The 13,979-nt window shown below is 38.9% G+C and overlaps 1 protein-coding gene across 1 annotated transcript; it reads right to left on the minus strand.

Annotated features, from left to right (window-relative positions):
* Window positions 1-229: 229 nt before the first annotated feature.
* Window positions 230-2,735, minus strand: hoxc11a (homeobox C11a). Its single transcript, XM_030139372.1, is given in 3 exon segments — window positions 230-476; window positions 1,858-2,606; window positions 2,608-2,735. Coding segments are annotated over 3 exon segments (1,110 nt in total). The 3' UTR covers window positions 230-243.
* Window positions 2,736-13,979: the final 11,244 nt, after the last annotated feature.

The raw sequence follows: 13,979 nt of genomic DNA on the forward strand, positions 1-13,979 counted from the left end.
CATATAAATGATTATTCTAATCATGTAGGCCTTTCTGAGGACCAGCTAGAAATACACCGCCGCCCGTAGGGCTGTAAGAAAATGGCGATTTCATCCCATGCAGGCCTATGACTCCCACTGTCCACTTAACATTGCACTCTTGGCGATATGGGCACCTTTAGAAAATGGTTATGCCCACGATTACAACTCAATGAGATAAGAGTAGGCCTTAATGTCACTGACCAGGACTGTGACACTTTCTGCTCACAATAGGGGGTTTCCAGAAAAGTACTGGAGGCGATCTCTGCTCAGTTTCTTCTCTTTCATTCTTCTATTCTGAAACCAAATTTTAACCTGACGGTCGGTGAGGTTTAGCATTCGGGATAGTTGAAGCCTTTTCTCTTTGTTGATGTAAACGTTAAAGAAGAATTCCCGCTCCAGCTCTCGAATCTGAAACTTGGAATATGGACACCTCTTCTTCCTTGTGCGAGGAGTGCCTGGAGAAAAATTAAAAATTAGACATAAAATGACAGTGTCACAGAAAATAGTGGTGAGTCATATCAATTATAATATTATAGATAATATTTCCAGGGATAAAAAAAGAAAGAAAAAAGAAAATGAGAGGAGGATTTAGTGCTGTGGCGGTGATGGAATTCCAGATGCTATATAAGAATTCAGTTTTGGTGACATTACTAATGATTACATTTCAGTGAACATTCATTCAGCAAAGTACAGCTGAGGCTATCAGATAAACCAGCCATAAAAAGTGTTAAATATCCGAATCGCTTGGAGTAAATAATATCACCTTACAGCCTCTAAGTACGTGTTTATCTGTTATAAATATACAACAACAAAAGTATTTCACCGCATTATGTGCGTCACATTCCTCTGGAGCTAAACTAACAATTTACACAATCTTTTGGCAGACAGTTGAAATGCACTGCCCATGTTTGCAATGGCCTATGAACACCTCTGTGGCCCTATAACTTCTTATCAAACAGGTGACTGGGGAAATACATTTGTTTTATTGTTTTTTGTCAAAGAGGGACAAACAGCAGCTCCTGTTAGCTTATGTCTGCAGTGTTGACTGGGCTGTGCAATGTGCATGGACCTGTGTGGAGCAATCATTAAAAGCCTTATAACCCTTAAAATAAAGCTAAATATATAAATGCATGCTGGTCAGTCGCGTTAATAGCAACGTAACTCTGTGTGCAATGCATTGCTAGGAGGGTCAAATGCAAAAATAATCCCAAAAATTACCCATGGGGCTTTGGTGAAATGGCATTATTTGCAGATGTGTGCCTCTCATATGGACAAGGCTAAACAGTCGATTCTAAGATTGATTTAGTGTCAGTTGCAATTAGAAGAATCGGTTTTGTTCAATAGATAGATAGATAGATAGATAGATAGATAGATAGATAGATAGATAGAAAGAGTGATAAATAGATAGGGTCGCACTTAACCGGAAAGTGTGTAATACTGTGTGCAGCATGTCTTTTGCGGGCAAACCCTGCGCTAAAAGAAAATTCACAAGACGCCAAAAGCAATGTTCTGCCCAATTGGTTTTTACTCTCGACAGCCCAACGAGAAAATCCCTTAAAATGCCCAACGCAAGTTCATGATCAAAGTTAACATTTGTCACAATAGCTCTCTCTTAAAAATTTCACAGACTCTCACCATAGAGGCGTCTGTGTATAACATCCCCCTTTTTTCAAAGCGCTTTCCCATCGTAAAAATTCTTCTCGTTGCAAGAAAGAGCTTTGTAGGGTTATAATAAAATCCTTTGAATGCTTATAAAACTCCACATAAAATCTGACCGACAAAACACCGGGCTAGTCCCCTTAACCTTCCCCCATTTTACTGCTTCGGTATACCTACTCGAGTGGCTGTTCTTGCTGGCGTTGCCGTCCTTGGTTGTTGCGGAGGAAGAAGTACAAGAGCCCGAATTTGTATGTTCCTCCTCATCTTCTGGGTCTTTTTCCTGCTCCGGGGCTCCGGGTACAGAGGCTGGGGGCTGCTGTTGCTGTTGCTGCTGCTGTTGCTGCTGCTGGGAGTCGCTTTCCAGCTTTCCCCCCTCGCCCTTTTGTAAACAATTGTCTGACTGATTGTCCGTGCTGCTGCAGTATGCGGTCTCAAAAAAGCGGTCGAAACCTTGAGGGAGGACGTTGTTTTTCCCCACGCCGGAATAAAAACCTGTGGAAGGGTGATTGGAGCCCGGATGGGTGTGATGGTGATGGTGGTGGCTGTATACACTCTCGTTCTTCATAAGCATTTCTGTCATGGTGGATTGTGGAAGACAGTCCCTATGCACCAGATCCTCTCCCGAGTAGCACGATGCATAATTGCTTCTGTGGTGCCATTTACTAGCAGGGTCCAAGCCGTATGAAACTTCCCGTACCGGCTGTACTTGAGACAGATTTGTGGAATAAGGGTAGCTGATTTGCCGGGACGGGGCCTGTGGAAGAAACGAAGAGACGGCAGAAAACTCGGGGACGTAGTAGGTGCAGCTGGGGAGGTAGATGTTGGACGCGCAGCCTGTCCTGTCCCCAAACTCGGATGTCCGGTCTTTGCGCGTCTGGGAGCAGAAGTTGCCCAGATTCACCGAGTTAAACATCTTTCTCTCTCTCGTACTCCGTACTATAGATAGATGTTTTGGATACGAGCTGCAGCAGAAGGGAAAAATTTGGGAAGGCGAGATGACGCGCAATCCGTCTAAGTCGCCCCGCAGACACGTGATCGAAAGTAGATATTGTCATATATCAATTTGGAAGAGTTGGATGTGTAGGAGTGGTTGGCTTTAGGTAAGATCTAGGAGGTTCAAACGAATAATTTTCAAACACGACAGGCGCACTACGAAAACCAGTAACAGATTCCTGTTTGCTGGCTTATTACAATTAGAGAGATATGTGTTCTGTGTTTATATTTATGGGCTTGTGGTAGGCTAGGCTAGCTAAAACTGCTACAGCTCCTTAGGCAGGCAGGGCACAAACTGCTGAGTGTACTCACTGACATTCAATTCATAGTATTATGGAGGTTTTCAGGTAAGATTATTATTATTATTATTATTATTATTATTATTATTATTATTATTATTATTATTATTATTATTATTATTGTTATTATTATTATGAGAGTGGGTCAAGAATATCATTGCATTACTTGCTATGTTGCTCCAAATAATATAATAATAATAAAAAAGCATCTTATTCCTTAAATGTTACACACAGCTCAGTGTCTGTATAATACAGGTGAACGCTTTCCTCATTGTGATTATTCCTAAATTTTCCTACAAACCCATCCAAAAGCTACCCCTTGAGCTCAATCATCATTTTACTGTTTAGAAAAATCACAGGAAAGGTCTCGTATTTGTCTCCCCAGGACACTTTCACATTGTGGTCTGTGAAACCGGGGTCTTTTTTTTTTTCATGTGGATTATATTAGTCGTTTTAATTCCCTTTTCATATGAAATCCCGGCTGTGCAGAGCTGCCGCATATATGATGGATAAACAGATGAGGGTGAGCCAAGCTGCTGTGTTGAGTACAACATACTAATTCGTGATCCATTTTATTTTGTTTTTTTCTCTTTGACCAAATGAAAACCTTGCCCATGTTACACTGAATCAGTGGTGGACGACTATAATTATGTTGTAAAATGAAGTTGAACCCACGGTTAGGCAATGCAGAAAACACAGCATGCATGTTGACTGAGCAAGCTCAAGTAATCGGCGCACTCTCATTATTCCCTTTGACTTTGGATCATGACAGAGCCCATGAAGGACAACGACGCTGATTCAAGACTCAAGTTCCCTGGAGTTCCAGCAGGAACACAACCAGTTAAGCCTTGGGGCCTTTGCATCTCCTTCAGTGAGGGGAAAAACCCCATAACGACATAAACACTGAGGGAAAAAAGAACACAATTATTCTCCTTAAACTGCAGGATTCAGCATTCTGCCAGTTTAAGGTGGTGTCTAATTGATAGAAACGCCCGGCATATCACCGCAGTGTGTGGGACAATATTCAGTCATATGTGGACACTGAATGTCTCCTTGGACTCACTTGTCGATCAAAACACATTTTAGGTTTCAGCTTTTTTTTTCTACGTCAGCTGTAAAGCAGAGGGAAAAACTTGTCTTGTAAACTGCTACTTATAGGCCACTCAAACAAGGCCTGTATAAATGCATCCGACGTTTCCCTTTAAAATTAAATAAGTCCCAGTTGATGTTTCAAGATGCTATGATAATTTTATTTTCCACCAGAATGTCGAGATTTATCTGTGGGTGAATGTTAAAGAGAGACACATGTCCTCCGCACTATTTTTTAAATAAATTGCAATAAAATGAATTGTTTGGAGAAAAGATGCGCCTTCGTGTTCTTTCCTGCGTCATTGTAAACTTTTAATTGTACTGTTGAGGGCCGTCTTCAAATCTTTATAGACTAACTGATACTAGCACAAGGTGAAATTAATATGATGGCCCATTGTTTATGATTATAGGCTACTTCCTAAATGTTGCAATAGACTCTTGAATTATTATCCAATATTCCAATAACACTATCCGCTATTACAATCACTTAGGGACACCTGCAGTGTTTAAAATAATGGAAAACAAAGTCAGTGTTTTTTGGTGATTCTCAGCAAGAGGGAAATTAAGGAACACCATGAGACCTGAGCTTTTGGAAAAGGGAGTCCATTGCAGGCGTATTTGTGAAAAAAGGTGGCATTGGCATTAGCCTGTTTACTACCCCTACAGACAAAAGGTTGACTCACATGATGCATCCTGCATCCAAGTACAAAGAAAGCAGACAGCTGTCCAGACACAGCACTTGAATTTGACCACTAAAATCCTCTCTACGTCCACCATAAAACTCCGAATGGCTGTAGTAACGCTAAATCCCTTTGTTCTAAAACCATAAACGTTGAGAATGAGAGGAATTTGGATTTCAGCAACTAGATATTCTGCAGCTAAAAAACACAAATGCGCCGAATTTTCACACCTAAAGTACGAAATCGATTCCACATTTTCTACAATGCAACTTAGGGTGCACTTTTTCTTGAATGATGTAGTCATTAGGATCATTTGTAATGGACTAAATCCCTCAAATCCTGCGACTTTATATTGTACTAGGGCGACACACTTCTGATAAATTAAATGAAATATGAGACGTTGCAACTGTGAATAACAATCGTGCCAAAGTGAATGTTTATTCAGTTTGAAAATCTGTGCTTATTTAGAGAAGCAAAGTTAAAGGGGATTTTTATTTTTTAGGAAATGAACCGCAGCTTCGATAATATTTGTGTAAACAAATTGGCTTGTGGCCTGTATAGACACATGCTCCGCACATGAGCTTAGTATTATGCAGTTGTATAACAATTCTCATAATAATTCACACATTAAAATGTCATTGTCTATTTTACCAGCGTGAAACATGTGGTATAAAGTGTAATTAAAAAGCTAAAACCTAGAGGATATGTAAAACAACAACACAACAAAAATCTGTCAGACTAACTGGCCTATTATAAAGACTTTGAATTGTCACATCTAAATATTAATATGACAACATTTTCTCTTCAGTCATGTGCAGAATAAAAAAAATGTTTAATGGTAATAAATACAATCCATAAACTTATTTTTTAACCGGCAAGACTTGAGTGACTGCATGCATACATGATCCAAAACAATAATGTCAAAGTATTTCCTCATCATAATTATTCCAATAGTATGAACCAGTGAATGCACTATTAAAATCCAAACTTTGGCCCAATGATCAAGACAACTGAAAAACAACAGAGAGCTAGAACGGGTGGAACTAGGGGCGTTTAAAGGAATAGGAAATAGCACTCCTGGATACGTTTTAGTTGCAGTATTTGTCATACGGTGGCAAAATATGACCAGTCAACTTCCATCACTTTGTAATATCCGCCTTCCGAGGCTTTAAACACTAGCTATTCACGCCTTGGTGCGCTTAGACCATCAGTCACAGAAAAAAGGTTTGCCACATGTGTTTATTTCCATGGAGGACTAACAGGCGCTGATATTCCGCTAGCAGTAGGACCCAGCAAAGTTTGATATGCTTGCACCAAATGAGCAGGCAAAGTAAATGCAGAGTATACATGCAAAAGGACAAAAAAATGTGAAAAATATCCGAATTGTAAACCAATCTCTACTTAGGCCTACAGTGTATTAAATTTAAAAAAAAGATACATATTGGAAATAAAAGTTCCAGATATTGCATCTAATGGTCAAAATGTTCAGTCTCTACAGCATATAGTCGAAAGGTGTTGTAAACATTTAACATTCTTCACTTAAATATCACTGTTGGAGCCCAAACTTTACGAGTGCGTCTGAGGAATTTAAGCTATGTATTGCAACCTCGCACCATAATTCCAATGGTTAACCTAAGTGTCCCCCTTATGTTAAGACAAAATCTCAGTTAAAAAAATTAAAATAATAATTAAAAAATTGCCCGATGCTCTGTATCTGATAAATCCGCTCACCAAACTGACCAACGCTTTCAAAAAAAAAAAAAAAAAAAGAAAAAGAAAAAAAAAAAAAAAGACGCGCACACACAATAGACGCAGCGCACCAAGACACTGTCGCACAGTCAGCTGAAGTCAATGCTAAATGTGGGAAGCCCGTGTAATCATATTACTGTCCCCTCATGGCCTAGATAAGTTTAATTGGATGTAAGTCGGGCAGTTAAACTTGGCTGTATGAGCTGTGAACAGTTTCAAGCAACACTAAAGAGCCTTTTTTTTTTTTTACAGAGGTCTCAGTGAATGCACCTAGCGTGAAGCATTTGTGGTGACAACAATAGCTTACAAGATAAGGATGTGTGTTGCTGTTACATTTAGGGCAATCTCCAGAGTGTATTTCTCTTTCAGCCACTGGGACATAAAGCTTTCACAACAATGTGTTAACTTTTTTATTAGAAGTATTAAATGATTTCACATCACAAGAAATCGCCCAGTAGTGACTGAGTTGGCTGGAGCTTCTGTGTGTTATTTAGAAACCTGGTAGTCCATTGCGCAGGGGCACAGTAAACAGACAAGTGTATCTATCTTTGAACAAATCCTAGATATGATAAAAGTAAGCTTTTGTTTGGTATTTTGCTAGAGGGGCTGGAAGTTTCACGGTTAATACCATTCTACAAAAGTCAAAATAAAGAGCATTTTATGTGAAGACAGTACTTGAGGCTATGGCCTGTCACATGATAAGATAAATTTAAAAACACTAAAGGGTCAGATCAAATGCACAATTAATCCTTTTACATATCGGAAAACGATCTTTAAAGTTATGAGGAATAGTATCTCGTATTTGTAAGTAAATAAGTTACTATCATTAATAATAGATTCAAACATGGCGAAATTACGCACAGGATGGCACACATTACGCACGAGATACAGACTATTTTGCAAAAGTTTGTTTTGGAATTTTTTGTTTCACAGATTTTTACACATGGCAGAGTTTCAATATGACGTTGCTGACATTGTAAATAAATCTGAGTATTATCATATTTTGACCACCTGTCTGTGTGTACTAACTAACTATGTGCGACTTTTTTTTGTCGTAGCTTCGACGCAACCGAATAGCTTTCATTTTTATTACATGGATTTTGTCTGTTACATGTTGATGGGCACATATTGTGAAACACAGTGAATGTCGGGTGCATTTAACAAAACAGAATAATTTGCAGGAGACAGCGTTCGCCAGTTATAGTGTGCCATCAATGCGTTACATATGTAAGACTGAATAAAATGTGTTTATCGTTGTAACTCTGGTCAGTGCAGGGTCAGTTTATATTTTAAACATTTATTTCATCTCGGATTAAGCATGCACCGGTTGCTTCTTTTCACTCAAGGTGTCAATATGCATTATTTTTGCTTGTGCTGGCCTTGCCAAAATGGACCAAAATAGAAGCTCTGCGCTTTATGCTACAGCGTCAGATATCTTTAAAATGCCTGCTCAAACACTTAAGCACTAATGTTTGCTTTGCCGTCTGAGCTGCAGATTTTCCTATTCTTCTGAGCCAAACTTTTAAAGAAAAAACGTGGAGAAAGAGCATAAAAACATAAAAAAAAATACTGTTTTTCAATTAGAAAAAAAACCCCGGCTATAACCCAAACTATACTTTATGTGCGCGGGGCCGATACTGGACAAACACGAACAGGTGACACAGAAATTTCCATCTTGTATTAAATTCTAAGAACTTTACACAGACACCGCCCGTCGTAGCTATATGTTGCATACTTGACCTTCAGTGGGTGCGTTAGCCTTGTAGGGCCCTAAAGTCGGCCTGGTAGGGATAGTCAAAACACGAACCATTTAAGGCACTGGACGCAGAATAGAAAAACGGAAAATCAGCAAAAATCAAAACTATCTAACTGACACAAAAATCAGATTAAAAATGAAGAATAATACACGGTGAGTCGATTTCAATGCTCAGAATCACCCGGGGCGCATTCTGTGCGTAATGCCGTGCGCATTCTTGGCATTGTTACAACCTTTACACAATTTCAACATTCATAATGCAAATTAAAAGTAAACATATGATGAGTTAATGGAGAAGCTAGAAAATCTGACAAGAGATTTATAATCGTGGCTTCAATCAATTCTGAAAACCTGAGTTGTTTTCTTATCTGTCTATGAGGGACAACTGGAATACGAGGCTTTTTTTTCCAAGACGGCAATGAAACCTTCACACCTCGTATTAAAGGTTGTTGGAAGTGCTCTGCTATTGAGAAACAAATTTATAAGACGGTACATTTGGAAATATAGAGCCCATACAGAACTCATTTCAAATCATGTCAAAATCAATATACGACCATTCGGAAAGAGGTGAAAAGATATGGATCTCTGATGTTAAGCATTCTACCTATTCCGTTCTCTCTTTCTCTATCACATTAACACTCCCTTTCAAAACACAAACACGCTCCCCCCGCACTCACACACACACATACACACACTCTCACAGGTCCAGCCAGAGACACACACTGCATCTCCCCCCCCCACACACACACACACACACACACACACACACACTTTAACAGAAATAACACTGCTTTCTATTTCTCTAGCCAGCTTCGTACCATAAACGGCAGAGGGGTGGCGGGGGACCTAGACCACATGCCACACAAGTTCTCTGCGAAGGGCACTGTGAAGCTCACTGACCTTTGGGACGCGGAGACAGGCCGCCATAAACAGATTTAGCCAGTCTCAAAGTCAAAAGTGCTCAAGAGCAGTGAAAGACCTATTGTAAAGACCTGCAAAGCCAACTGAGATTTTGTCCTGTTTTACAATCCAAATATCTTTCCGCATGGCGACAGATTTCTCTTGCGTTTTTTCATATGACATCACTGTGCAAATTCTACTAAATCTGAACGGAGACAAAGCAAATAAGCTCCAACTAATATTAGCTGTAATGCAGAGATCACTTTTAGGATTTGGGGAGAAGCGATCGCCTCGGACATATAGTGAACAGCTGGATCCTTAAACACATCCAACCAAATGAAATGTATTTAAATATAAAACACACACATACACACGCAGATACAGTCAAATAAAAGAGAATGGAGGACAAAAAATACGCGTTAAAAACGAAATATTGCACAGGTAAGGCGCATAACACATGTGCAAGAAAGTCTAATTTGAAGTTCAAGTTAAAACGCACAGATATCCGTTTAGCACCAAGCAAAGACCAGGCAGTCTGTCACGGTGTGAAGTCCAACCGGTTCCACTTTAACAAAGGAATCACCTGACTAAGCTAACACCTTGTGCTTAACCGCATCTTTTCATCTTGGCAACAAATGCGAACCACGTTGTGCTTAAGGTTGTGACATGGACAAGAATTTATACTGCAATCTGTTTAACAGATCATAGATCTTGGTTAATATGTGTTTACCTGGCTCTCTGTGCTACGTTGTCAGATTGTTTTGCTCGTTTGAACAAGCTCAGACGCGCATAGAACTAGAGTTGAAGAAATAAACCTGTTTTTTTATAGTTCCTACAAATCTTTGCTGTTTAAACATCAGCAACGCGGTTTCTGGAGCCCTTTTAATATTTTAGGATAATATTTGTGACATGGTTGACCTTGAAGATTATTTACAAATAATGTCTCAGGCACTGTAAAAGAGTCCCGTGCCCCCATGGAGCATTTTTACATCTATTTTTTCTCTCCAAACCACTGAAAAGTCAACACAAAAGCAAGAGACATTTGTGTGTTTGCTTTCATGGCTAACAGCGCGTTTGATGTAATAAAAAGAACGGTATTATTGTAAAAAAGAAAAAAAAAAGACACCTTGGATGCTCAAGTCAGATATACATAATTCAGCATTTTGAGTATTTCACGATCTATGCTAATATTTACACTGCAGCAAATATTTGCTCCACTTGCAGGTTGTGATTCACACCCGACTGTTATCACTACACACAATGCAAATGAAACCATACATACATGAATAATGCCAAATAAAGGTTCGCAAATTACAACATTAGGCTGGTATTTCTCTTATTATATGGAAGAAACCATGTCTTTCAAAACATTTCCACTGAGTCATTTGATATGAATGTACAGATCCAGTTAGTCATGACAAATTTATCTTAAAGAATCCCTAAACGACCCTATATTCACATGCGTAAATGCATGCGCAACGCATTTTCCCCAAGTCTTATAACATCATCTAATGTCAGTGTCTGTATATTGAATATTTCATATATAATCCTAGTATATTTCAGATATTTAAAAGAGTAAATTTCGGAGATTCACAGCATATTATAGTTGTATTATTTTTGATATGTGCACACTGACACACTGTATCGGGGCCTTTCTCTTTCCTGGAGGAACACTGGATAAATATGTGTATACGAACCAAATTCAATGTACTATTCAATGGAGTGTGCATTATTATTTTTAAAGTTTTGGGTAAAATTACCCTGCTTCGGCGTGATCTTTGCATGCAAAAACACAGATCAACCTTCTATCAGTGGAGACAGTATTAGACATAAACATAGTGTAGCACTGCAGTCAGACAGACTGCAGTTTGTCCTCCATATATTCCACATGTGCATCAGTTGGTAATAGTGGGAGGTAACCAAAGTACTGTGGCAACAGAACTCACGTGAATTTTCACTTAGTAAGGTGTTGTAATTGTGAATAAACTAACTCAGGAAGACCATTCCTGAACAGTGTGTCGGCTGCAGGAGCGGCCATTCACAGTTCACTGAAAAGGCAACATCTGATCTCAACACTGAGACAGCATAACAGTTTCCAGTGAACCTACTTCACCTAACTATGACTGAAAGCTGCATGGAGGAGATAAAATAATGCTTGGTAATGCACAGACCTGTATTGCTTTACACTTGCTTGCCAGTAGGGAGAGCTTTGGGATTTCAGATATGACATTGTTATAAAAATCATTCAGTAGTTTTAAAGATGTATGATACTTTGATACTTTATAAAACACGTTTTGATGTGTCATCCAGATAGATATTGGCCCTAATGCAAACCAGAGGATGCACAGTGAAAAACCAGTCCAAAGGCCTTGTCTATATGGAGCACTGGGGTGTAACCCTATTACTGCTTTACAGAGCTATTGCGTGTTTAGCTTCGCCGTTATAGGCTTGTAGCATACCAGTGACATTGATTAGGTCGAACTTCAAGGAAAACCACAAGGGCTGAGAAAAAAGTATTTGTTGAAAAGTGTTGCTGTTGCTGTACACCTTAACACACTATGACATGAAACAGCCGGTGCATCATGGGGCTTGGAATATGCATATGTCGGCCATTTTGCATGCACCTATAGATAACCTCTGTATTGGAGCAGGCGCAATAAAACAAGGCCAACCTGTGTGGGCTCCTTTTGCTTATAGTTCACAGCATGTACAATTATGTGCCAACAAAACACCCACTCAAATGCTTCCAAATGTCCTGTTAATGTTCAGATCTTTATTTAATTATGCTGGACACATGTATTTTTAAAATGTGATACAGGTCACGTCTAATAAAATAATCCCACCCGTAAACTGTCAGAAAATCTGATTTTAAAGCAGAATAATCACAGAAGCCTCCTAATAACAGACTGAGGCAAAACCAATAAATGTTTCAATATTCTGTTTATTGAAGACCTTACGCATATACATTCATATCATTATTACTTTTACAAGACAACGTAGCAATCCTTACAAGCGCAAAGAAGGGAATGCAATGAGGGACGAAATAAAAGAACGATAACAAACAACTACTACACAGAAACAGGGTTTTCATTAAATGTCATGTATGGTAGAATTTCTTATGTACCATATAATACCATTCTTGGCAATATAATATAATAATAGGCCTATATTTTCCAAACCCTTACATCCACAAATAGGCTATATGGAATGCGATATTGTACAAGACGATGAATAACATAAAGCACTATTACATAGCGATAAGGGATCCTCAAATAGGATGCAAACAGTAACATATGTAATTTCATTTTATACACGATTACAAGGTAAGGAAAGGGACAACATTGAGCACATTGCAAGGGGCAAGTAGCCTACATTAAGAAGGCCTACGAGGCCATCCGTCCTTCCATAATAATAATAATAATAATAATAATAATAATAATAATAATAATAATAATACATTCTCTGTAGATCGTTGTGTCAAAAACGTTTGTGTTCGACTTTGATTTGTTCCGAAAAAAAGTATAAAAAGTCACCTACAGAAAAGAGTAGCCCGCAGAACATGACTTATAGCTATTTCACATCAATAACATGCTGCAAATACATTTCACTGCTATAGCTTACTCATTAGACATGACGGATGATGCACTGCATTCGCACCATATTAAGGATGCGAACGCATCAACGTTTCTATATTTTTACATATTTATATATGTTACGAGCACCAGGATTTATAAATGCTCTTTTAGGCCCAAAAGCTTAAACCCCCTCCCCAGATGCAACTGCAGGTTATTCACTTGTTTAACCAAGTCGCCCTAAAAATGTAATTATACTGTTGGATATTTCAGTTACAAATCTTAAGTTTATTTTACTGTAGAATATACTATTTTTTAACTGGCACAATCTGGACGCGGACCTATAATAGCAGCTCAAAACCGTGTTCAAACGGTGATCTCACACAGTTTAAGAAATGCAATCCATGCAGGACACTGTGGTTGTTGTTGTTGAGACAAGTTGGAAGATAATAAAAATAAGAAAATACTTTTAGAAACTTGTTAGCACATGACCAAAGTCATGGAAATTCGTTTTTTCAATGTGCAGCCATAAGGTTATGGATTACGTTGCGGTTTTGTCCTCCCTTTCCAAATGCAGACTCCCAGACTTCCTGCCCGTGACCGTGAACGTGTCCACAATGTGTGGAGTAAAGTATGGGGGGAAAAAAAACACAAAACATCATCAGTCCCTCTAACCCAACAAATGATGGTTGGACATATTAAGCAACAGAGAGAAGATTATTGTTGATCAAATCCTAAAGTTAAATAAATTATTGCGTAAATGCGGCTCCGGCCTGTCTGTCAGCCATCTCTGTATTTATGACCATACTCTTATATTTAGGCTTATTTTCTAGATTAAAACATGTGTTTCTCTCTCCGCTCTCTGCATAAAAAGGAAACAAAGATACTGTGTGTTCATCCCGTGTCATCCCAAACTGCGGTGACACTTAGCTGCGTGTCTTACACTGTGTGGTGGACAGCCTTCTGGACCAGAAGAGATGGATTCTACACAGTAAAACACAGTCTCACAGCTTTTTTTGTGCGACTACAACAAACATGAAGGCTGTTTTTCTTTCATGTACATTATAGTTTTGGATGCCAGATAGTGGCTTGTTTTGGGCTTGTTTAGCCCGCACCTTTAAGAAAAAAATACTTAGAAATTGTTGAAACAATCGCCTGCAATGTAAAAGATGGATAGATGAGTGCATGCACTGAAAGAAGACCTAAGGGAGCGTAGAAGGCTTGGCTTTTACTGCCTATCGATTCACCTTCTGCAGCATCT

Source organism: Sphaeramia orbicularis, chromosome 7 (genome assembly GCF_902148855.1).
Source record: "Sphaeramia orbicularis chromosome 7, fSphaOr1.1, whole genome shotgun sequence".
In the NCBI taxonomy this organism is placed as follows: domain Eukaryota; kingdom Metazoa; phylum Chordata; class Actinopteri; order Kurtiformes; family Apogonidae; genus Sphaeramia; species Sphaeramia orbicularis.